The 22475-nt window shown below is 38.8% G+C and overlaps 1 protein-coding gene across 12 annotated transcripts in view; it reads left to right on the top strand.

Moving 5' to 3' along the window:
* Positions 1 to 19802, top strand: part of BLNK (B cell linker) — a 90620-nt gene extending 70818 nt beyond the window's left edge. For 3 of the 12 annotated variants that reach the window (XM_074545020.1, XM_074545019.1, XM_074545021.1), the window contains exons 10-26: positions 452 to 533; positions 1297 to 1377; positions 2811 to 2836; positions 3362 to 3390; positions 3731 to 3826; positions 4596 to 4638; positions 7476 to 7503; positions 7789 to 7861; positions 8433 to 8463; positions 9431 to 9473; positions 10415 to 10493; positions 10905 to 10936; positions 12243 to 12308; positions 13910 to 13989; positions 16216 to 16299; positions 17313 to 17468; positions 18711 to 19793. In XM_074545020.1, coding sequence (XP_074401121.1) covers positions 452 to 533; positions 1297 to 1377; positions 2811 to 2836; positions 3362 to 3390; positions 3731 to 3826; positions 4596 to 4638; positions 7476 to 7503; positions 7789 to 7861; positions 8433 to 8463; positions 9431 to 9473; positions 10415 to 10493; positions 10905 to 10936; positions 12243 to 12308; positions 13910 to 13989; positions 16216 to 16299; positions 17313 to 17468; positions 18711 to 18830 — 1149 coding nt within the window. In that variant the 3' untranslated portion in view covers positions 18831 to 19793. Of the gene's footprint in view, positions 1 to 451; positions 534 to 1296; positions 1378 to 2810; positions 2837 to 3361; positions 3391 to 3730; positions 3827 to 4595; positions 4639 to 7475; positions 7504 to 7788; positions 7862 to 8432; positions 8464 to 9430; positions 9474 to 10414; positions 10494 to 10904; positions 10937 to 12242; positions 12309 to 13909; positions 13990 to 16189; positions 16300 to 17312; positions 17469 to 18710 lie in introns of those variants that run through there. The other 9 variants (XM_074545022.1, XM_074545024.1, XM_074545028.1 and 6 more) reach the window with 7 other exon arrangements.
* The last annotated feature ends 2673 nt before the right edge of the window (positions 19803 to 22475 follow it).

Below are 22475 nucleotides of genomic sequence, written 5' to 3'. Positions count from 1 at the left end.
TATTGGTTATAACTGTGTAAATGTCCTAGCAATGCCATGGGCTGGTCTCATCTTACCCTTTGTAGTACAAATCATTTTGTACATCACTAACAGTGACCTGCAAGTACCACACAGACTCCTAGGGGATATCAGCCTGCTTTGAGCATCAAGGAGGCTCTTTAGACCATGGAATAGCTCCTGATCATCCATAACAAGCTGCAGGCAGTGGGGAGAGAGTAACCTCAAAGGCTCCGGGACTGGAGGGAAGGGAGGGCTTCCATGCACCAGTGGAATAATTCAATAAAGGGATTTCAATCTTTGGGATTCCCTTCCACAAAGGATGATAAATGTCTGAAATAGGAGTCACTGTGAAATGGCAACTATTGTAAACTGCTTCCAGGGCTTCAATCCAAACAGTTTGATGGCATGATGGAGGTTTAACTGAGAGACTTTTGTCCTGAATTTCTCATAGGATAACTACATTGTGCCAGTGGACAATGATGATGATAACTATATTCAACCCACAGAAGGCAGCATGTCACTACCTACAAGATGTGAGTTTTAGTCATATAAGCTTATAATTATTGCTTTATTAGGAATAATAGTGGAAAAAAATGGGTCAAATTAATGGGTCTGTTTCTAGGGTTCAAAGAGTGGAGATGCAGCTATTAAAGAGATCACAGCCTGCAAAAAGGCAGTTGGCTCCTTTGGCTTATGGCAAGGCCAAGGAAAATTATTTTTTAACTATGGAAAGACATGTTTAATTTCTGCCTCTCTCAGCTGTTTCAAAGTCCAGCCCTTGTACAACCAGGAGGCTTCTCATAACATATGACCTGCCTTCTCAACCAAGGGAGCAGTAGCATTAAAATTCTCGGTTTGCTGAAGTGCTTCAGGAGAAGAACAAGCATTTTTAGATATTTAGTAGATAAAGATAGACTTTGCCTTTTTTTTTTTTTAATTTCACTTTCATATAAGTATATTTAGCTAGGGAATGCAACTACTACAGCCCAAAGGTGAAAAGTAAACAGAGAAGAGACTGTAGTTCTGCTCTCTGACATTACTGACAGTATCAAACCTCTTCAGAAAGGCTGAAATACTGAATAATCCTTCATTTTTAAAATGACAGCTGCTTTCTGACTCAGTTGATCTATTCAAAGTCACCCAAAAGGTTGCCATTTGGACTTACTTAATATTCATTCTTATTGTATAAATGTTATTTTGTTAGTTTGTAAACAGATATATATATATATGTGTATATATACACACATGCACAAATATATATATATATATATGTACATGAATAAAATATGTTTTTAGCACCTGTGAACAGATTTATGAAGACAACAAAGCCAGCCCCCCCTATATCTCCAAAGCCTTCTCTTACTTCTGTTATGCAAGGTATGTGAAGCTTGCATTGCTGTTAGAATGAAAGAATGTAAAACTGTGAAATATTAAATTATGCCTGATGTATTCACACCACTAACCCTATGACATACTAAAGTAAAACAAAAATATGTTCCCCTTTAGCTTTTCTGTGTTGTAGCAGTTGCTTTGTGTAGCTTGAACAGTAAATCCATTTTAAGCATGAATAAAACTAGAACAAGTTGTTTGCCCCAAATTAATTTATTTTTAGCCTTCTGCTCTAGTGGAGGAACACAAATTGATCAATCCAGCAAAAAGAATTATAGGACTCAGCATGTCAGTAATCCCATTTCACCATAGGAATCAAGAGCCAATACTTCAGACTTAACCATATAGAAATTCTCTACAGGCTGATGTCTTGCATGGCCTTTTATAACAGGGTTCCCATTGAGGTTCTGTAAAGAGCAGTTTATTTGAAAAAGAAACAAAAGCAGAAGCAAATAAGAGGAATCCTACTTGCTTTTGTAAATTCAGATATTCTTGTTAATCTCTCTCTTCCAACTTAGACTTGTTTTGCATCCTCAGTCTCATTAATTGCTTGGATGTAACCTTTCCAGACATGACATAGTTCTTTAAAAAGCTTTGCATATTCATTAGCAATGTGTTTAGCTTTAAAGTCACAAACTACAAGTCATAAACTAACATTTGTTATGAATTGCTTAAGACTTCGTGAGTTATTTTCCAGACATTTTAAAATGCCCTTTTCAATCTCAGCCTTTCTGTAAATCAGTGTCGAGCAGCAACAAGCTCCTGACAGATGTTACTGCAGAATAAAACATCTCCCCCTGGTGGGAGCTGGGACACTTGAGTGCAGTAAAGTGATGAAGCCTGTCATGAAATTTACTGAAATAGGATTCTATTTGCATCGAAGAAACCGGGCATAGCTAAAGGTGCTGGTGGTTTTTTCTTTCAGGATCTATGAACTAAAATATACTTGTGGGTCAGAACTCAGGGAGGGATGTTGGCCATGCAAATGAGCCAGCTTGAATTTGTGACTGACCTGATTTCTTCCTCCCTGAGTCAAGGAAAGGCTAAATGCTACTACAGGTGTGATAACACATTTTTTCCAAACTGACCCAGGTTTGCACAACACAAGCATTCATCTTGCTTGCAGCAGGGAGGGAATGAGAAGGAAAACAAAACAATAAAAAGGTTTTGCAATGGGAGGAAACTTGATTAATACAGTGACTGTATATCAGAATTCCTTCAGACTTCACCTGAAGTTTTCCCTACAAGACAGGGGGTGTTGCTGCTCCAGGGTGGCAGATTCAAATTCTGAGCAGATTCTCTAAGTTATTTTTCCAGAGTCAGAAGCATGACTGATAGAAATTCAGATCAGCTTTTATGGTAACATGCAGTATGGTTTTGCTACACTAAAGAATGCTTTTTATTTCTTCCCTGTCCTGTAGAAGTCTACGAGGTTCCTGAAGAAGAGGTGAGGCCTTTCTACAGTATCAATCCTGTTGCCTCAGGCAGGGTACAGATGTGACTTGTGAGAAAAGATTATCAGCCTTTCAAAAGGGAAAACTGGGAACATAACTCTTCCTGCACTTAAAGCTTTCTGACACTCCCTTTTCAGAAAAGCTGGCAAACCATTTCAAAAGAGTAAATGGGAAGGGGAAAGTTTCCCAGTCCTCTGTGATAGTGATCCAATCTGTGGAGCAGCAGCCTAAGGGAATGTTTTGCAGAAGAACTGCAGCAGAGGAGCAATGACAGTTCTGACACAGTAATTTTTTTCCCATTTGCTGGTACTGACACAACATATGGCCAAAGCAGATTTACTGATGTTGAGTTCTTGCCTGTCCCATCCTAATGTAGATTACCAGACAGAGCTGTAGTAGAAATCTGTATTGCAATGCAAAAATAATATCTTGATGTGATAACATAAATACAATCATAATATCTATTTTATGAAATTAAAAAGTGACTAAAAAACAATTCTGTGCATTTTCTCTTACAGGAAAAACCATCACCACCACCAGTAACCAGGTAACCCATTGCTGTCAATGTTTGTGCATTATTTAAAACTGTCAGAAAATATTTTTTCTCATCTAGATTCTACGTGTCTGGTAATTCTTTCTCTAGAAGAAATACAGTAACAGAATTAAGAAATACATACAGTAAATATCTCTTCAGATTATCTGCACAAATATTATCAACCATTTCTATGTAAATTTCAATAACCCAAATGTAATACATACTAAAAAGAAATACTCTTGAGGTTACTTATTAGAATTTTGAGGGGGTAGGGGAGAAGAAAGAGAGGTTTTGTTTGTATTGACTGTTGTTAAATGTAATTTTCCTTTCTTAATTCATGTTTAATTACTAGGTTCACCAAGCCACTCATGTTCATGCCTGCTCAGAGTACAGAGCACTCCCACATGCACAGCATGACCAGAGAGTCACCTAAGCAGGATAATTCCAGGTAAGTTAACAGCAGCTTAGATCAATAGGAAATGTTAGCAGAGAAAAAAAAATCTTCTCTCTAATGTGTAGACTTCAAACAATAAACAGTTGTCAGGCCACTCAAATAGCTAGGGATGCTAGGACAAGATGAGAACCAAAAGCTCTCCTTGCTTTGTGAACTTCTGTGTTGAAGGCAGTTTGCCATAATGATAGGATTTTCTTAAATAACCCTTTAGGGATCCAGTACAGGGATAAAATATCTCTGCCAGGCAGTTTAAGGTCCTATTAGCCATCTCTGCACCCTTGCAAATTAGATGTTTTTGCAGTTGTATAAAATTGCTTGTCAAGAAACTGGGCTCAGTAAATCCATTGTTTATATCCCAAGTCTCTGTCAGAAAAGGGCAAAATCATACTTGAGTGTGCAGCCTACTTCACTCCTGTGTCCCCAGAAGCATAGAAAGCTGCATCATAAGCCCTGCCTCCTCTCTAGGTCATTATTTTACAGAGTATGTTATGTGCCCCCAGAAGGAGGCATCCACAGTGCTCTGTGTGTGAGGGTGTTTGGTGAGGGCCTGTGCAGTCACAGGGGACCCAAGGTCCAGGACAGGAGCTGTTCCAGAGTAGCTCCACACCAAGGGCACAGCATCCACACAAGCACTGTAGCTGTGTAGAGCTGAAATCAAATCCATTTACTGCAGACCTCCTTCCCTCTAGATCTTAAAAAGCCTATCTGAGCCAATTAAATAAATAAATCCTATTCATTATAACTTACTGTGTGTATTTTTCAGAAATATTTTGCCTCTCCCCAGAAGTCGTCTTCATCCAAAACCAGTGAGTAGTTAATGGGCCACTCTAAAAGAATGTGTTACATTTAGTCCTGTGTTTCATATCTAAAGAGATGGATTATCTATTTATTGTCTGGATTAAATAACAGAAACAGATGACTGAATGCCAGGTTCATCTAATATTGTGATTGTTGCTATTAATCCTTTGGGCAAAAGAGCACTGGACATCTGTATTGATCCAAGAAAAAGTTCAAATGTTTTTTGGGATATAAGGGATATCTATATATATGTTTCAGTCCACAAAAACAGTTTCTTGTACCAGTTGTACTTCAGGAACCTTACTTTAACCATCAGAGGATTATTCTGTCCAATCTGAACACTTTTCCTTGAGCCTCATTCCTCTTAGATGGTGAATGATTATTGCTTTCTGAAAATGGAAACTTTTTAAATGTCAGACTGGGTAGTGTGAGTAACCAGTGTCACTAGAAAATGCAGTCCTTGAAGGACTCATTACAAGACAGTCCTTATCTCCCTCTGCCTCCCTCTGCTCTTATGCCATCTGTCCCTTCCACTGTGCTAAGTTGTTTTAAGCAAACTATTTGGAAACTTGTCCAGCTGCAGAAAGGAGCAAAAGCAAATCATTTTCAGCCAGATTAGCTCCATTAATTGATCTACACCATAGCTCTACTCACAGCTGTGCTAGTTTGAGAGGGTCTTCCTGAGGAGCCAACCATCCAGAACAGAGCAGTGTGTCAGTTGTGTCAGCATCTGTGCCAAAAGCTGCGTGCTCACACCCTGTCCCAGCCCTGTGCTCTGAATTGTCCCTAGGAAATAATCAGTCTACCAATAACTATGTAGAGAAATTAGACACTTGAAACCAAGAATTTGGGGTCATATAATAGGATTAGAAGTTATGGTAACAGTGCAGATGGTATATGAGCACCTTATAGTCTTCAGTCTTGAAATTTTTAGATGTACCAAGCAGTTTGTATGTACAACAGCATTTTAGTTTCCCTTCCACCTCATCACAAAGTTCTTCCCATTTAGATCTGTATCCTGTGGGATTCTGAACAAATCCAAAGCAGTCCCAAATTTGGGATTTCTGTTTTAGGAAATAGTTTGTTTTCTCATCTTTTCTTACCAATACAATATAAAAGAAACAATCTCACATCTCAAGGGAGGATATTGGACAGAAATTCCACTATCTGATCAGCACTAAGAATACTCCTGCTTCAGAACAGACTCAAATGCCACATTGCAGTTGAAACCTCTCCATTAATGCATTTTCAAAGCTTGCATTTGAGATGGATATCATCCTAGCTTTCAGAGAATAAAAAGAGACTGTCCTTTAGCTGGAGCCACACACTGAGTGAGTTACAGCTCCAAGATGAAGCTCCCAGACAAACACTCATTGGTACCATGGGTGTATTCAGCTCCTGGGTGCTTGCAGCTCACCAGTTTGTCACAAGAGTCAGCTTAGGAAAGAGTTATCCAGTGCAATCCCAATTCTGGGCTCTTTGCTTGTCTTGTAAGTGCCAGCCTTTACAATTTTATACAAACACATGGTAATGAGCATGATGTTTGTCCAGTGCTCTGTTGTTCCTTTCCATCCCTGGCTACAGCACACTGACAAAGCCCAAACAAAAACGAAAACATCTGTTAACTGCTCCCATTCAGTCTGCTGTCAGCACTGACCAGCACTGATCATGTGCACAGAACTGTAACCCTTGTTCCTCTCAAAGGCCTGAGCTGACTGGGAGAAGAAATTTGCCATGTCTCATTTCCCCAGCTGGTGGGTGATGGATTACACCTCTCCAGCAAGAGAATGGAGGCATTTGTCACTAACATTAGTGAAAAGCCATTAGCTGGGTAGATGAAGACGGACAAATTAATAACTGATGCTTCTTTGAAAGATACTTATCAGATGGGAGTCTTGCTTCCCTAAAAGTCAAGAAATGGGACCTAAAATTAAGCATCTCCCAAAGAAGCCAGGAAATTAGGTGGATTGCTTCAATTCTAGCATGGTGATAAGAGGGTCTACTCAGTTTTCTCCATTCAGTGGAAGATGTGGTTTTGGTATGTTCAAATCTGCTGCAAAATTTCTGTCTTCTAGGTCAGAAATTAAACATGAACCAAAAGGTATCACTGCAAAACTAAGGCTAGATTTTCTCAATATTACTACAAGCAATCTCAAGATTATTAGAAAGTTCAAAATTTGATGGTTGCTTAAAATTTTTCAAATAACATTATGAAAGTATTCTGGATACTATATGCCTTCTGTACAAATATTTCTTTAAAAATTACTACAGATACCAAAACAATATTGATTATTCATGCAATTCTCATTTAATAGTCAAAGAATCATTCAGGCTGAGAAAGACCTCTAAGATCAAGTTCCAGCTGTTAATCCAACACCACCATATTCACCAGTAAACCATGTCCATAAGTGCCACATCCACAAGGCCTTGAACACCTCCAAGGATGGTGATTCCACCACTTCCCTTGGCAGCCCATTCCATGCCTGACCACCCTTTCAGTGAAAACATTTTTTCTAATATCTAATCTAAACCTCTCCTGGTGCAGCATTAGGCCATTTCCTCTTGTCCTGTCACTTGTTATCTGGGAGAAAAGTCTGATACCCTCCTTTCAGGTACTTGTAGAGAGCATTAAGGCCCCCCTGAGCCTTCTTTTCTCCAGGCTAAACATGCCCAGCTCCCTCAGCCACTCCACATAGGACTTGTGCTTCAGTCCTTTCACTAGCCTTGTTCCCCTTCTCTGCTCCATTACCTCTGTGTCCTTCTGGTAGTGAAGGAATTAAAACTGAACACAGTAATTCCTTTTTTAATTCCTTCATATCAAATCTAACCTATTTTTCCATTGCAGGACCATGAAGCAAACAATAATGATGAAAGTAAGTATTCAGATGAAAATACAGCAATATGAGAGGAACTGATATGCCACCAGTTAGCAGAATACAGTGTGCAATGTAGTGTGTCAGTGTAAATCTTATCTGTACGATCAGCAATAAGTAAGAAGTGTTACTGAACTGTTCACTTGCATAATCAGACTGAAAATGTTGAGAAAAAAATTGAAGCAGTGGATATTTTTTACCTCTATTACTAAAATGGCAATGAGGAAAATCCACTGTTCAGATACAGCTCACATAGCATACTAAATGTATTGCTTGCATCTCTAGGTCAGAGGTTCAATAACACACAGGAATCCAGATTTCCCACTGGAGCAGCTCCATCTCCGTTACCAAGGGGCCTGTGAGTAAAAAATGATAAAAGTACTTCTTTGATGGGGATGGGTTTAATAGGTGTATTAGGAGCTAACTCCTGTCCTTGCCTGTAACAATTAGAATTCAGGAATAATATTTATTCTTGTTTGTGAAAGATATCCAGACTAGCTAAAGGCAGGCTGTTATTTTGCTATTTCTGGAGGAACACTCTTTGTATGCCAAGTGGCCTTGCCCTTCACTGCCTGCCACTGATGGCAGATGCTGGCTGCCCTGGCTGCTTTAGTCCCATACTGCAGCACATGCAAGCCTGGAGGTGCAGAAAGCTTTCACTAAGTTCTCCTGCCCTCCTAACTCATGTTAAGTATTGGACAGAGTTGTAGCTTCCTTGTCTAAGTACCTTCAGTGAGTGCCCACGTTGCAACTGATAATACCCTTATTCCTTTTTTATTCTTCTTTGTTTCTAACTGGTACAAGTATCCAGTGAATCCCATCTTAGACAGAAATACCCTGAGAACCAATGAAACTGATGTTTAGTTGCTAAATGAATCCATGTATCTGCTAAGTAACCATATTCTTTTTCTTTTTCCTCCATTCTTCAGCAAGAAAACTTCTAATGCAGTAATTTCACCAGTAAGTTGACTTGTAGTTGTATAATCACCCAAAACTTCTATTATATTTTTAATTTATTGTAAAACTTAGTTTTACCATGAGTTTGGTTACAAGATAAATGTAAAAAATGCTAGGAGAAAGAGTTACAAAGACAGGAAATATTTGGGTGCTATTACACAAGTGAAAGTCAGTGATCTTTTTGCTCAAGCAGAAAAATATTTTGATCAAAGCAACGTTTCAATTCAATGCCCTGGGATGTAACAATAAAAACAGTGCATGAACTGAATAAATGAGAAATAGATAGGAACACAGACAATTCAGAAGTATTCCCAGAATGTACAGGGCTGCCTATGGAGAACATGAGTTCATTGAAAGTGATAGCTCAAGAAATATGCAGGATTTTACCAGAATTTGTCTGAGGTTTTTCAGTAATTCAAAAAATATCCAAAAACTTCTTGTGGCAGAAAGTAAGAGGACTAGTTGAAATTTTCAAAGAAATTAATTCAAAAAATGTTTCAAAACTGGCAGTTTATTATCATTGTTTCAAAATGAAAGCAAAAAAAATAAAAGTGGAAGATTAGTTCCAGTTTTACTGTGAGCTAAACCAACAGTTTAACTTCCAGTAAACAGAAGAAAATGTGTTCAAATATTTGTGTGCGTAGTTCAATGGATGAAAATCCAATTTTCATTTTCAGGTACTTGGGATAGACTTATGATTTTAGCTCCTGAGATAAGAATGAACTGTCTAGATTTTAGTTTTTCTCCATTTATTTATACCCACAAGCTGGGATTCTTTCCAAGTTTCCTTTGCAAAATCGCAAACTTCAAGGTCATACAACTAGAGACTCTTTACAGAATGGCTATGTCCCTGCCTCCTAATTCTTCCAGGATGTTGTCAATTCTAAACTGTTTCACAAAAAGTATAAATGATAAACATTTGCTGCACAAATGCCAGTTAATACTTGGTTGTCCTTTTCTTTTACTGCAGAAACCATGTTTACCTTCCAGAGAGACCTTAACTGCAAATGAAGGTAAATTATACCCACTAATGTGAAAAGTTGACATCCAATTATTTTTTTACTAAAAACATGAAACAAACAACACCACATTCAAGTTACTGTAGGTTTTTGAGGGGTGTTTGGTTTTAGCAGTTTCAAACTGGATCTGGGCAGCCTCAGTTGCAGTGGGTATCATTGTTCTCTGACAGCAGTCCCAGTAAAGCTGCTGAGGTTCCTGGCAGGGTCATGTAGCACAGTGATGGACCAGCAGTGTGCCCATGGAGCCCTGCAAGTGGAGAAGGGGGAAGGGAGGGACAGGCTCTGAACTCAGCCAGAAGCATCCCTCACAGAGCCAGCTCCTGGCAAGAGGCAGTCCCTGGCACGGGCAGGGAATCCATCCTGGCTGTGTCTGTGTGGGCAGGGAATCCATCCTGGCTGTGTCTGTGTGGGCAGGGAATCCATCCTGGCTGTGTCTGTGTGGGCAGGGAATCCATCCCGGCCTGGCTGTGTCTGTGTGGGCAGGGAATCCGTCCTGGCTGTGTCTGTGTGGGCAGGGAATCCGGCCTGGCTGTGTCTGTGTGGGCAGGGAATCCATCCCGGCCTGGCTGTGTCTGTGTGGGCAGGGAATCCATCCCAGCCTGGCTGTGTCTGTGTGGGCAGGGAATCCATCCCCTCCTGGCTGTGTCCGTGGCTCTGTCTGTGTCTGGGCGAGGCGGCTCCAGCAGGAGCTGCTGCCTCCTCAGGGCTGGCTGCCCTCCTCCCCCTGTGTCAGAGTCCCACCCAGCCCCGCAGGCATCCACAGCACAGGTATTGCCTAGAGTTAGTTAACAGCAGCGCAATGGCAGGCTGCCGTGTCAGAAAATAACCAAATTTGTAGTAAAAGAAACCCTCCCTCACCTACTGGGACTCCCTAACCTGGGATAATATACTTCTGAAGAAATTCTGACTCTACCGTTTGTTTTCCCAAACTCCAGAAAAACCTACGGTACCAGACCGACGGCGCAATTCCAGCCAGGAACTTCCACTTCCCCCCCTTCCAAGTGGTGCCCAAAAGTAAGGTCCCTTTCCATCCTCTTGGGAATATTGCAGTGAGCTGTGAGAGGCTCAAAGGGGAGCACTCTTTTCACTGGAGCCTCCTTGTTCCTTCCTCAGAGCTGAGATTCCTGAAGCCTCACAGTGGCAAAAAATAAAACATGGCAAATGAATGCATACAAATGCTTTAACCATCACCAAAAAGCATGTGAAGATATAACGTGTACTAAAGTAATCAAGATTTAAAACATATGTTTAAATTCCTCCTAGTGGGATATCATTTTTTAAAATACCTGTATCAGGCCCATGTTTCTCAATGAACACATGGGTGAGATAGAACACATTCTACCACTGCATATTTTCAGTTTTCATATTACCGGGACTGGGCACATCCCCTCAGACCTTTCTGTAATCTCTCAACATTTATTTCAGGCCTCTGCTCCAAAAGCCCTCAATTCTGCCAAGTAAGTATAATTCAGTTTTTGAATTAAAATGTGCTTAACTTGTTATTTCAAATTAATCTTTGAACCAAAATTATTTCAAAGTACCTTGCATATTAATTAGTTTGCAGTTAATGTATCTGTAATGCATACAAAGAGGAGGTCAAGTATCCAAGACCTTAGTTCAGCTAGTAAAATTAAGGGAGTATCTCAGGATTATTGATGGAAAATGAGTGCTTCATTTATATTTATGAATACTGGAAATCTCTAGCAAAGGCAATTTGGGTCATTTCCCATCATAATAAAGATTCCATCAATCTTCCTTGTCACAGAAGAATCCTAAATATGACATTTTTGGGCTGTTCCACGCTTCTGTTGCCTACAAGACAGACATTACTATTACATTCAATTTATTCTTTTTCTACAGAAGGAAAAAAGAAAGTACTTTTGTAATAGCAATTGCTGAAGCTCTTTTCTAAGTAGTGCTTTCCAAGATGCACTTTGTTTCAGTTCACAGCTAAAAACAAATTAGGTAATGTGTATATAAACCCACTTTGTACAGAAGTGTAAATTAGATTTAACATTTTTCTAGTTGCTTGTTAGCAGACACTTGTCTGACCTTCCTGTAAGCCCTTTACTGTACATATTCAGTCTGAACATATCTTTCATATTGTAAACAGATGGTGAGAATGGCACATATAAATCTACATTTGGTGTAGCTTAAACTGACATGCTGTTATTAGTGTATTTCTTTCCTGGAAACATTTGCTTGATGCATGTTGCAATTATATCTCCTGTGCTGAGGAAGTTCACATTAATACATGGTTCACATGAATGCTCTTGACTGATGCACTCAAGTTTGTCTGCTCCCATCACACAACTGATGTGCTTCAACTGGAAACATAAATTCTTACTACTCCTGGAACTGTAACTATTCTTCAAGACCATCTGGTGCTAAATGATGCTCTGATTAGTAAACTTTCTTTAGCATAATCTTATTCATTGGCAGGTCCAATAACAACTTTATAATACAAACCACCCATAATCACTGATGTCCCTTGAGCATAACCTGCCATCTCTTCTTTGTACACAAGCCTAGAGCTAACTTCTGTCTTCATCATTACAAGTACTTTTTTCCCATATGGCACAGTGTCAAATGCTCTTCTGAAGTCCAGATTAAGTACCCTGCCACATCCCCTCTTTGGAGAACTCTGTTATTCTATGAAAGAGCTGTAACATTTTATCTACTTGGCTAAAATTCAGATTTTCTCTTGCTAGTTGTACCTTTACTTCCAAATCTTGATGTTATTTCCTTCGAATTCTCTCCTAGGGCCTTGTGTTCTGTGGAATCAGGCAAAAAGCCCTGTAGATGCTCAAGTCACTTTTTCCACTTTAGGTATAGCAATTATGTTTGGTATTCTTTAACTTTAAAATTCTTTATGTAATTTGGTACCATCCTGACTTGAAAATTACGTAAAATAACTGTTACCACCCTTGAATTTCATGTGCCGGTTTTTAAAATTTCATAGGTAAAGATAATCTGGGCCCATTCAGTTTAATTGTACTGATGTTATTTAAGCTCTGCTTCCAATTTGATTGTGGAAATTTCTATTTCTGTGCCACAACTACTATTTGTTTAGTTCCTAGATTATCTTTAAAATCAATAAAATTCTTATTGCATAAAGCTCCCTCTCTCTTTACTTTTTTACACACAGCCAAGGCATCTTTCATTACTTATTTTAATATCCTTTTGTCAAGTCTAATTCACTAATCTGACTTCTCTCAGTTCTTGCTTTATTAATACAATCTACTTTCAGATGTAGCTTTAACAGCCAGTCAGTCAAAATCTGCCAGAAAAACCAAAATCCATAATATTGAACAGCCTTCTTCAGGTGATTATTAATTCATTGAGAGCTGGAACTGCTCTCTATAATGTCTCCCCTCCACTTGGGATGCAGCTTCCAGACAGTTGCATCTTTACTGCAAAGAAGTTCTAAATGTACTTCACACAGTTGTCTTTGTCCCCAGTCCAACTGCATTTTTTTAGTTCTGGTCACTGTGTATGGTCTTCTCTATAACATTCTATTGCTTTCTAAACCAATATCTAAATCAGAATTTTATTAGTGAAGATTTAACATTTACGGGCTGCAGAGTACCTTATCCAGAAAGGGAAGCATTTGTTTTCCCTAATAAGTAAAGCACACAGGAAAAAAAGCCTCCCATAATAACAAAATAAGATCACTCAACTTTCTACAATGATCTTCTTTAGTATATTGATTTGCATCCAGCTGTGTTCACAAGTACCCATAGCAGACACCTACACTGTTGGGCTAAATTAGTTTTTACCAGAAAGCAATAATCCATACTTCTTTCATCATATCATTACTATGCAACACTACTCAAATATTTCACTACTGATTTCTTAAACTCTTACATCTGTGTTTCAGCCCTAGTAACTATTTTCAACTATGCTTTGTTATTCCAATTTAGCATCGTAATGTTTTCTATTAATTCTGCATCTCCATTTTGCTGCCTGGACTTCTTGATCATGTATACAAACAATTCAGGCAGTCTAAATTGGTGAAAAATTATCTCTGAAATAAATTCATTGTCCTGACTTGCTCACCTGTAAGACTGCTTCTCACAGGACTGAAAATTACTTGCATCGAGTTCCTGCATTTTCTCATCTACTGCTACAGTCATTCACTTTGGTGGTGGAAGAGGTTTTTTCCTGTACTCTGGGTGTAGTTCTGCCAGTAACCAAATTGTTTTCCAGACTGGTTTTTCCTTCACAAGCAAGGCTACCCCTTGGGCAAGCAAGTGTCCCAGCACTTACACAGGCCCCATCTATTTCCAGTAGAAAGCTTTCCTGACAGATGTCAAAGGTCAAATGTTTCCAGATCTTCCAAACAACTCAATTGTTGTAACAGTTCAATTTCTTACATCATAACAAACATACTTTGAAAACTTATACATGTTGTTCTTTCTCTTTTCTAGAAGTCCCAGAAGCTGTAAACCGTTCTTTGGGTGCTTCCCCTCCCAGCAGCATTTCATCTGTTTCAAGTTCTGCAGACCAGGTATAGTATTAGTTAAGTTCATATTGCAGAAATATCCTTTATTTTAAAATAGTATTTTCACCTCCTTTCAGTAGAAAATTACATTCCTGGAGGGCTTCTATGCCCTCTTTTGCAATGAGGCTTTTCTGTAGTACAAATAATCTGAATATTAGCTTAGCATAGGAGAGGTTTAACAAACTGTAGAAAAATATGTAAACATTATTATATTAAATCTTGGCACCCTACCAATCACAAAAAGCTTTGGTTTCATGTCTTCCTGACTCTCCAGTTCCTACTTTCAACATCACTGAAACAAGGAAATCTGTGGTGATGTACTTAAGTCTAGTCTTTGATACAGATTGCTATCAAGAGTTTTTAATCACGTACTTTTTTTTTCTAACTTATAGCTGTAAAATTGTGTACAGGAAAAAAAAGGTGCAGTAAGCAAATACAATGATGCTGTGATGCCTCCCCTCTGTGTTTTAGTCTCTCCCAAGTCCAGCTCCTTTCTGTTCCTTTAAACAGATCTCTTCTCATTACAGTTCACACTGTCAGTTTTATGGCAAATTCTCTTTTTTATGTGTTTTGTTGCAACATTAAGCTTTGAATGATCTAAGCAAATGCAAGGTTATTTTCATTTCACTGCTATTCCCCTTACTCTCATTTTGGATGAAGGGAGACCACAAAATGCAAAAACCCATTCTTATAAACCTAGTAGTCACAAACAAGGTAAAAATAGTTCTGTTGAGTGTAAACCAAAGGCTCTGTCATGCAGAGCCAGTAACAGTAAGTGTTCTAAACTCTGACATGACAAAGATAATACAACAGTGAAGAACACAAAGGATTTGAAGTTCTGGAAAAATTTTAACTTTATGTAATACTAGATATTTATTATAAAAATTACTTTGAAATAAGCAATCCAGAACACTCTACATAAACAGCTTATAGTAGTTACATTTGCAATTTTTATGTAACAGCCATGGGCAGAAACATAACAGAACTTAATAAAAGATCCATTTTGTTTAAAAAAAATTAGCTGTTAGTGTTATTTTCCCAGCAATTATATACAGTGGTGTCATTTGCTGTAGCATCCTCCACAATACAGACGCTCACAGATTAAGGACAATTAATTATGTCATTAATTCCCACAACATTCACTGTTTGCTTGGTTCCCATCCAAACTTTGGCAGCAGCTCTCTGCTTCTACACTACAGGCCACAGATAGTGGTAAAAGAAAAGTCTGGAGGCCATTAATTCCTTCTTTTGTTGAACAAAGATTTGTTCACTGGACTCATTTTCTATGTGGGCAAGTACCTTTCATATTTGCAATTCCTCTCAGCATTTCTTTTTCCAATGAATAGTGTGAGAGGAGAAATAAATGGAAAAATTTTGAAGGTAAAATTATATGTTATGGCTTGAGCCAGTCTAAGAATTTAGTACAATGCCCCCAAAATTGAGGCTCTGCTCTTTCCTCACTGTCAGCTCCCCTCCCAGCTTCTGTGGTGCTCCTTCCTGATCCTGCAGTGGGTTGAGCCAAGTCATTAAACTGACAGAAAATCAGCTTGGCAGTCAAACACAAAAAAGGCAAAACAAAAAGGAAAGTTTTTTGGGTTTTTTTCTACTAGTTTAATAAAGTGAATTATCTCACCATGGGATCAGATGAGCAACAAAATGAGCACAAAGGAGAAGCCAAGACATTCCCTTTCTGGCAGCCATAAGTCAGCTAGACCAGCTCAGTTATAATGTGCAACCTTTCATCTGTTTTGTACAGAGGTGACAAAGCTTGTGTGAAAATTAATTTTATCATTAAACTTGTTACTGTAAAGCTGGAGCAAAACTTACCCAGGCATCATGCTGTCCATGTGGAGACAGGGATGATTGTGTTCACAAAGAGCATTATTCCTCAACATTCCTCGACAATTTGTTCCTCTTTAAATTCTACTGGAATAGCTTTTGTCTTTAGAACGATCCTACAGTTGAACCTGACTGCTTTCCTCAGGGCGTCTCTCTTTTGTCATTTATCAGCCTTCTATCACAAATCTGTTACCGCTGTTTTGACACTCCCAGTTTTTCTTTACCCTTCCTCTACTCAACTAAAACTGTGAACTCCTGGCAGACTTTTTTAAACTCTTGAGTTTTCTGCATTTTAGTTCTTCTTAGCTGTCACTGTTTAGCAATAACTCCCCTGCAGGCCATATTCTTTATTATTATTATTTTACAGGTGAAACACTGTTCCTCTCTTTTTAGGATGCTGGTGTTCACAGCAAAGCATGGTATGCTGCTACCTGTGATAGGAAAATGGCAGAAGATGCATTGTACCGATCAAACAAGGTAGGTCACTTTTAAAGAATATCTGTTTTAAGGGGAAAAATCCCAGAACTTCACATAAAAACTTTTTTAAAAGACAACCAGAAGTATTCAAAGAGCATCAGTTGCCTTCTGAACAGGTCAGAACTGCTGTGCCATGCAAGTACTGTCAAACCTGGAGTTATTGTGGTGACATTAATTAATGCTGGCTTTCATTGCAACACAAAGTTGCATTAGTGCAACTCAAAGACCAAAGTACTGCAGAGAAAGCTACTAGAGAGCTGAGGAAGATCTTGCAGCTCATGCACACCCCCTTAAAAGAAATGCAAAGCCCAGTGGCCTTTAAGTGGTCTCCACCACTGTCCAGTGGCTGATGTGGAAACAGCTCTTTGGAAAGGCTGGTGTTGCTATGCCTTTTGAAATAGCAACACTTGGCATTTAGGTGTTTGGAGAATTGGAATTCTCTCAACTGTTCTTTGTGCAAAATCCAGTGTCACAGGAGGAAAGAGGAGCATGTAGAGTTGCATCCTCAGCCTCAAGTACATTTCCACTCTTGCCTAAGTCCACAGAGGATAAAGGGGCAGAGAACAGGGCAGTCACCAGGTGAAGGCTACTGTGAGTTAGTGAGCACAGGGCTACATAGTCAGGAGTGCAGGTGCTTGACTGTGGTGAGCTCCTTTTTACAGCTCTGGAGAAATGGTGTATCCACCTCTCCCTGCTTCCTTCCCTACCTACTGCCACTGATGGAAACTATTCCCTAATAGTCTGTGGATCCCAACAGATGGCTGCCACTGTGTATTTATTTCTTCATTTTCTCTCTGGTTGAGAGAGAGAACAGGCAGCAACAAAGCTGATTCCTAAATGCCACCTTTGCAAGCTACTGTTAGCAGGAATACATGCTACTTCTCATCTGCTGCTATTATTTTTCTAATGGGAAAATGGGTTCAATGTGAATATGAATCAAAATAAAAGCCAAAAGAAGACTAAGTTGTTGGAAAGAAATGAGCCAAATACACTGACTGCTTTTCTCTCTTTAGGATGGATCTTTTCTAATAAGGAAGAGTTCTGGGCAGGACTCACGGCAGCCATATACACTGGTTGTGTTTTACAACAGAAGAGTGTACAACATCCCGATACGATTCATTGAATCCACAAGGCAATATGCACTGGGCAGAGAAAAAAGTGGTGAAGAGGTGAGATGATGTGGGGGTATTTTTCCTAACAGTTTTCAGTTATATACCTTTAATAAGCAAGGACTAAGATATATTGCACTGTGACCACAAAGATTCCTCATGTATGAAGATAAAAATATACCCTTCATAATGACCAATCTGTCAAGCTAGAGAAACCAGTGTTATAACAGCTCCTGTACACTGTAACTAAAACCACAGATCTAATTTGAAACATACTCATAGAGCTGTTTAAATAAAGTTAAAAGGATAAGAGCTGCAGCCACTAGATAAATTTTCTGACTGTTTACAGTCCTCCACTTACTTTCTATCTAAAACTGTAGTTATGTTTCTTGGAAAATTGCAAAGGAAGAACAGCCATGCTCAAGAAACAAAACCCTCCAACACTACTAAAAATGAGAATGACATTACTGTTAGTTCTGTTTTCACATAAAGAAAATATTAAACTTTAGCTCTGGAGTGAAAAGATCACTGGTTATCTACACTGCCACGGAGATCATTACTCTGATAGCAAAACAGAAACTTGGAACACAAATAGCAATGAAAACAGTTCATCACTGCATAGAGTAGGCTTTTCAGCAGTGTGAAAGTAGGCTTGACATAGCCTAATTATCTGCCTCCCAGGCACCAGTTTTGAAATCAGAGGAAATATAATAGCCTGGAGCTCACGTGGTCTTCAACAAAGGGTGAAAAATGACCTCAGGATAAATAAGATAGTCCAAAGTCTTTATTTGACCAAAGTCCAAGAAGAAAAGCAACAGCCCTAGCAGTTTCTGGATACTAATTTACAGTGACAAACATTAAAACTGTGTAACTAGAACAGGTCTCATGGATGGTTGCCTGTACCTGTTACTCCTGGACACAGCCTTCCCTCTGAGGTGGCTGAACCACATCTGCCACAGCTGCTGAGCAGCCAGTCTGCAGCCTACTGGTCATTAAGGGAAAATGAAATGTCAGTTCACTATGGCCCACAGCAAACTCAGTGGCAATCACAAATGGAGAGGAGGGGGACAGCTGGTGCCTGTAATATCTTCTGTTGTCTAAATCTAATCTGTTTATGACTAAAATCAGAACTAAGAGAAGGAGCAGTGCTCTCACTAAAAGGCAAAGTGTCTAACTTGGTAACAGGTAGCTTAACTCTCTTCAATTAGATGAGAAGCAAAGATAAAAAGATGCAGTGATTACTTGTCAATATTATAGTATAAAGGAAGCCAGCACTAATTATTTTTTGTTTTCTTTTTCCAGCGCTTTGACAGTGTTGCTGAAATAGTAGAGAATCATCAGCGCACCTCCCTGGTTCTAATTGACAGCCAAAACAACACAAAAGACTCAACAAAACTGAAATATATTGTAAGAGTTTCTTAATCAAACCGAACTGCTGAAATGAAGACCTCTTTAATAATTTCTTTCTACATACCGAGACATGGACAATGTATTAAAAGAAGAAAATCCAAAATGATGGGAAACACTCTTCAAGAGCACCTACAGAGTAGTAAGAAATGCATTTCATAGAGTTCAACCCCACGTCACTTTGATCAGGAAAGTTTAACACAAGAAGCCAAAGCAGACACACTGTCATCTGTGACAACACGGGTATCCAGTCATGGGAAGAACAGCTGCATACCACAGCCTCTGACTGCTGTTTGAGGACAGATTTCTTGAAGGACATTTTCATTTTAAAAATGAGAATACCCACAGTGATCTATTCTTTCAATTTATATTTACCACATATCACTGCTTTCAGCAATTTCTTTGTAAAGTGCACAGCCCCAGAAATTAGAGCAACTTGACCTAATGTACCACTGTGCACAAGTTGAAAATAGGACTGGACTTTGATTAGTGGTAATAAATCCACCTGAATGTTTTAGATTTATGGACATGTGTTGTACTTTCCGTCAGCTTCACCCTGTTTCACTGATATTTTTGTTTGTATTTTCAAATGTAAAAATAAAATTTAAATATACTGTAAACTCAGTAGTGTATGGAGACTTTGCTGGACTGCATTTCTGACACCCTTCCAGCAAGAAAGCATCGCTAGTGTTGATGTTTTAATGTATATATTTGTATGTGCTCCTTCACAATGTTATGAAAAAGCATCACTTTTTACAACTTTATCTCATGTGTGTATATATATATATTACACACACAATTTGGCTTAATGACTCTCAAATATTTTGTCTTCAAATTGCCTACTGCTGATGACCCAGGCACACTGCATCATTGCTAAATTACTCACTTCTTGCTGAATTACTGTTCATGGAGACACACACGGAAAAAACCACTTTTTTATGTGATAGCCTGTTCTATCACAGTGGTTACTGTGATTACTGGATACTGTGATTACTGTAATTTTGTGGAAAAAGTAAACTTCCACAAATATTCAAGTGGTAAAAAATTAATTTGATGAATGTAGAAATTGCATCAATGAAAAACTTTTAGGAGCAATTGTTAACTAGTTCTAGCAGTGTTTGATTTCACTGGACCTGAAGACTGATCCATCTTAAAGGTATTTTCCAAAACTGACATATTATACACACTCAGTTCATTCTTTTTGTTCCATATAAAGCAGTGTTCTCCAGGATTATATTCAAGGCATTAAAGGCGAGACTGAGTCAAGACCTGCAAAGTCTCAGCAAGTCGCTTAGGGCCATAGGGTGGCTGAATTCTGCAAATACTTTCTTGTGCTTTTGATCAGATACTTCTAAAAGTCATGCAGCTGTCTCCTAGAAAGAACTGTATGCCAGCAGGGTGCTCAGCACATGGCTGCCTACATACCTTGAGGCAGGTCAGCTTCTTCCCTCTGCAACACAGGCAACACTTACCCAAATGTGATGGGATAACACACTGGCAAATAAGAAACAACGTACACAGACTACACACACCTACCTACGACAGACCACCACAGTACTACCTAAAGGCTATGTTTAGTATATTGCTCAGTTGGTATTTTACATTTAACACTATGCCTAATACTACTGAAATGTTTAGAACGTTAAGATTACCAAGTCAAGGTGTAAAAACACAAGTTAATAGTGTCTGCAAGCTTCATTTCCTCTTTCTATATAGGTACTATTATATTATTTAGCTAATTTAAGTATCACTTTAGAAGCTATTTCAAGCAATACTCCCAATGGAAGTACTCTGAAAAAAGTAGCCACTGAGTATTTAACTTCCTCTGCATTCATGCAGTCCTTGCCTTTCAATCATGTATTGCACAGTATTTCAACTTGGTACTGTCTGCCAACCTTTCTGTGTTGCCCCTCAAAATCTCTAGATCCTTCATTCTTTCCAAGCTAAGTGTGCAGTATCTCCATCATTCTAGGACTGAGGGGGAAAAATAGCATGAACAAGGGAAGTTCAAGTGTGTATATTTCATAACTAAATATCACTTTTTTAAAAGGTAATTAGCACTGAGCACTTTAAAACACCGCTGTTCCTGCCCCTCAGCTCTAAGTGCTCAGCACTACATAGAATATTGTGGTTGACCTACAAATAACAAATTGCTCTAGATAAAGGGGCCAGTTACCTTCATCCTCAAACCTTAATTTACTTTTTATCCATGTTCTACACGATTATAGGGCTACCTTATAGTTTGGACAACAAAACAAGGCAGGGAGCTGATAGGTAACACAACCTTCCACAAAATAATCCAATCAGCCTGAAATGAGAACTTTTTAGGCACTATTTAGGCAAAATAAGGCTCGTTGGGGGAGCCTCCCCCAACAAACACACAAAACACTCCAGCACATTATCACCTACTTTACTACACTTGGTGTTTTGTACAGGAACAAAGGCACCAGACTGGTTACTCTGTTTTCCATACTCCAGCTAGATCTGTTCTAGTTTGGCAGGGCTTTGGTGCAGACATACCACGAAACAAAGTTTTATCTGGAGAAGGTTTAAGCAAGTTTCAGGTATTGCACCAAGCTACCATTTCCTACATTCTGGACATAGAATAAATTGGCACTCAGGATGAAGCCTGCTGAGTTCAAAATCCCAGTGCTGTGGGCTGCAAAGCCATTACAGAATGCAGGAAATGGTGACTTGGTGTGGCTGCTGCAGTGCCAGCAGTCATCTCCAGCTAACAGGTATATCAAATCTGACCTGAGACACAGCAACACACCCCTCCCTCATCTTTCTTTGATATTGTGATACTGTTTGCTAATTTCCCTTCCATATAATATATCATTCACTGAATAGTTAAAACAAAACAAAAACCAAAAAACCCCCAAAACCTCACACCAAAAAACCACACACTCACAAACAACCCGTAAACCAAGAACTAAAAATGAATTCTTTTGTCTGAGAACTCAGGGCAAGTGTCATATTTAATAATACACAAAGGAGAAATGTTGTCTGCCTACCTGATACAGAGAGTACAATGAGTACTGCATATCATTCCTGACAATGTTGCTCCATGAAAGGAATAAGAACCTGCATTCTCAAAAATCCAAGTGTTCAAAGACACAAGGTACAAAACCCCATTCTTCCTTCAATGAAAAGCAGCAGCAGCAGCAAAAAGAGATTATTAGGAAGCATTGTTAGGAAAAAAAAAGCGTGTCACATAACAACATAAAGGTGTGTCACGTAATAACAGCTCTGTAACAAATTTTTGTTAAAACACTGGAATTACTGAGGAAGGGCACCATGACTTACTGATGAATGCACATCTTGCCAAGAACACATAATGGGATCGATTTTAGGCCTCTTCAAGTTTGTACAAATAGTTGATAACCTTGTGCTTGCACCTCTCTTTGTATGTCCCAAAACAATAAAATCAATTTAAGGTTTATCTTGCTATTTGCAATGTTACAAACTATTAAAATGTTATGGTGGCACAGTAAAGCACTCAAAATCAAGATAATTCAAGTTACCTGTGCAACCTTGTCACATCAGCTATATCCATTACAATACAAGCATTAGATATACAATCAGTGAATATTTTTCCACAGGGACTTATGTTTCACTCGGTTCATGCAATACTTCAGGGATAAATCGTAGCTGTATAAT

The sequence above is a fragment of the Zonotrichia albicollis genome, chromosome 7 (genome assembly GCF_047830755.1).
Source record: "Zonotrichia albicollis isolate bZonAlb1 chromosome 7, bZonAlb1.hap1, whole genome shotgun sequence".
Lineage (NCBI taxonomy): Eukaryota > Metazoa > Chordata > Aves > Passeriformes > Passerellidae > Zonotrichia > Zonotrichia albicollis.
The sequence above is the reverse complement of the archived record's forward strand: the minus strand, read 5'-3'. Positions and strand labels throughout refer to the sequence as shown.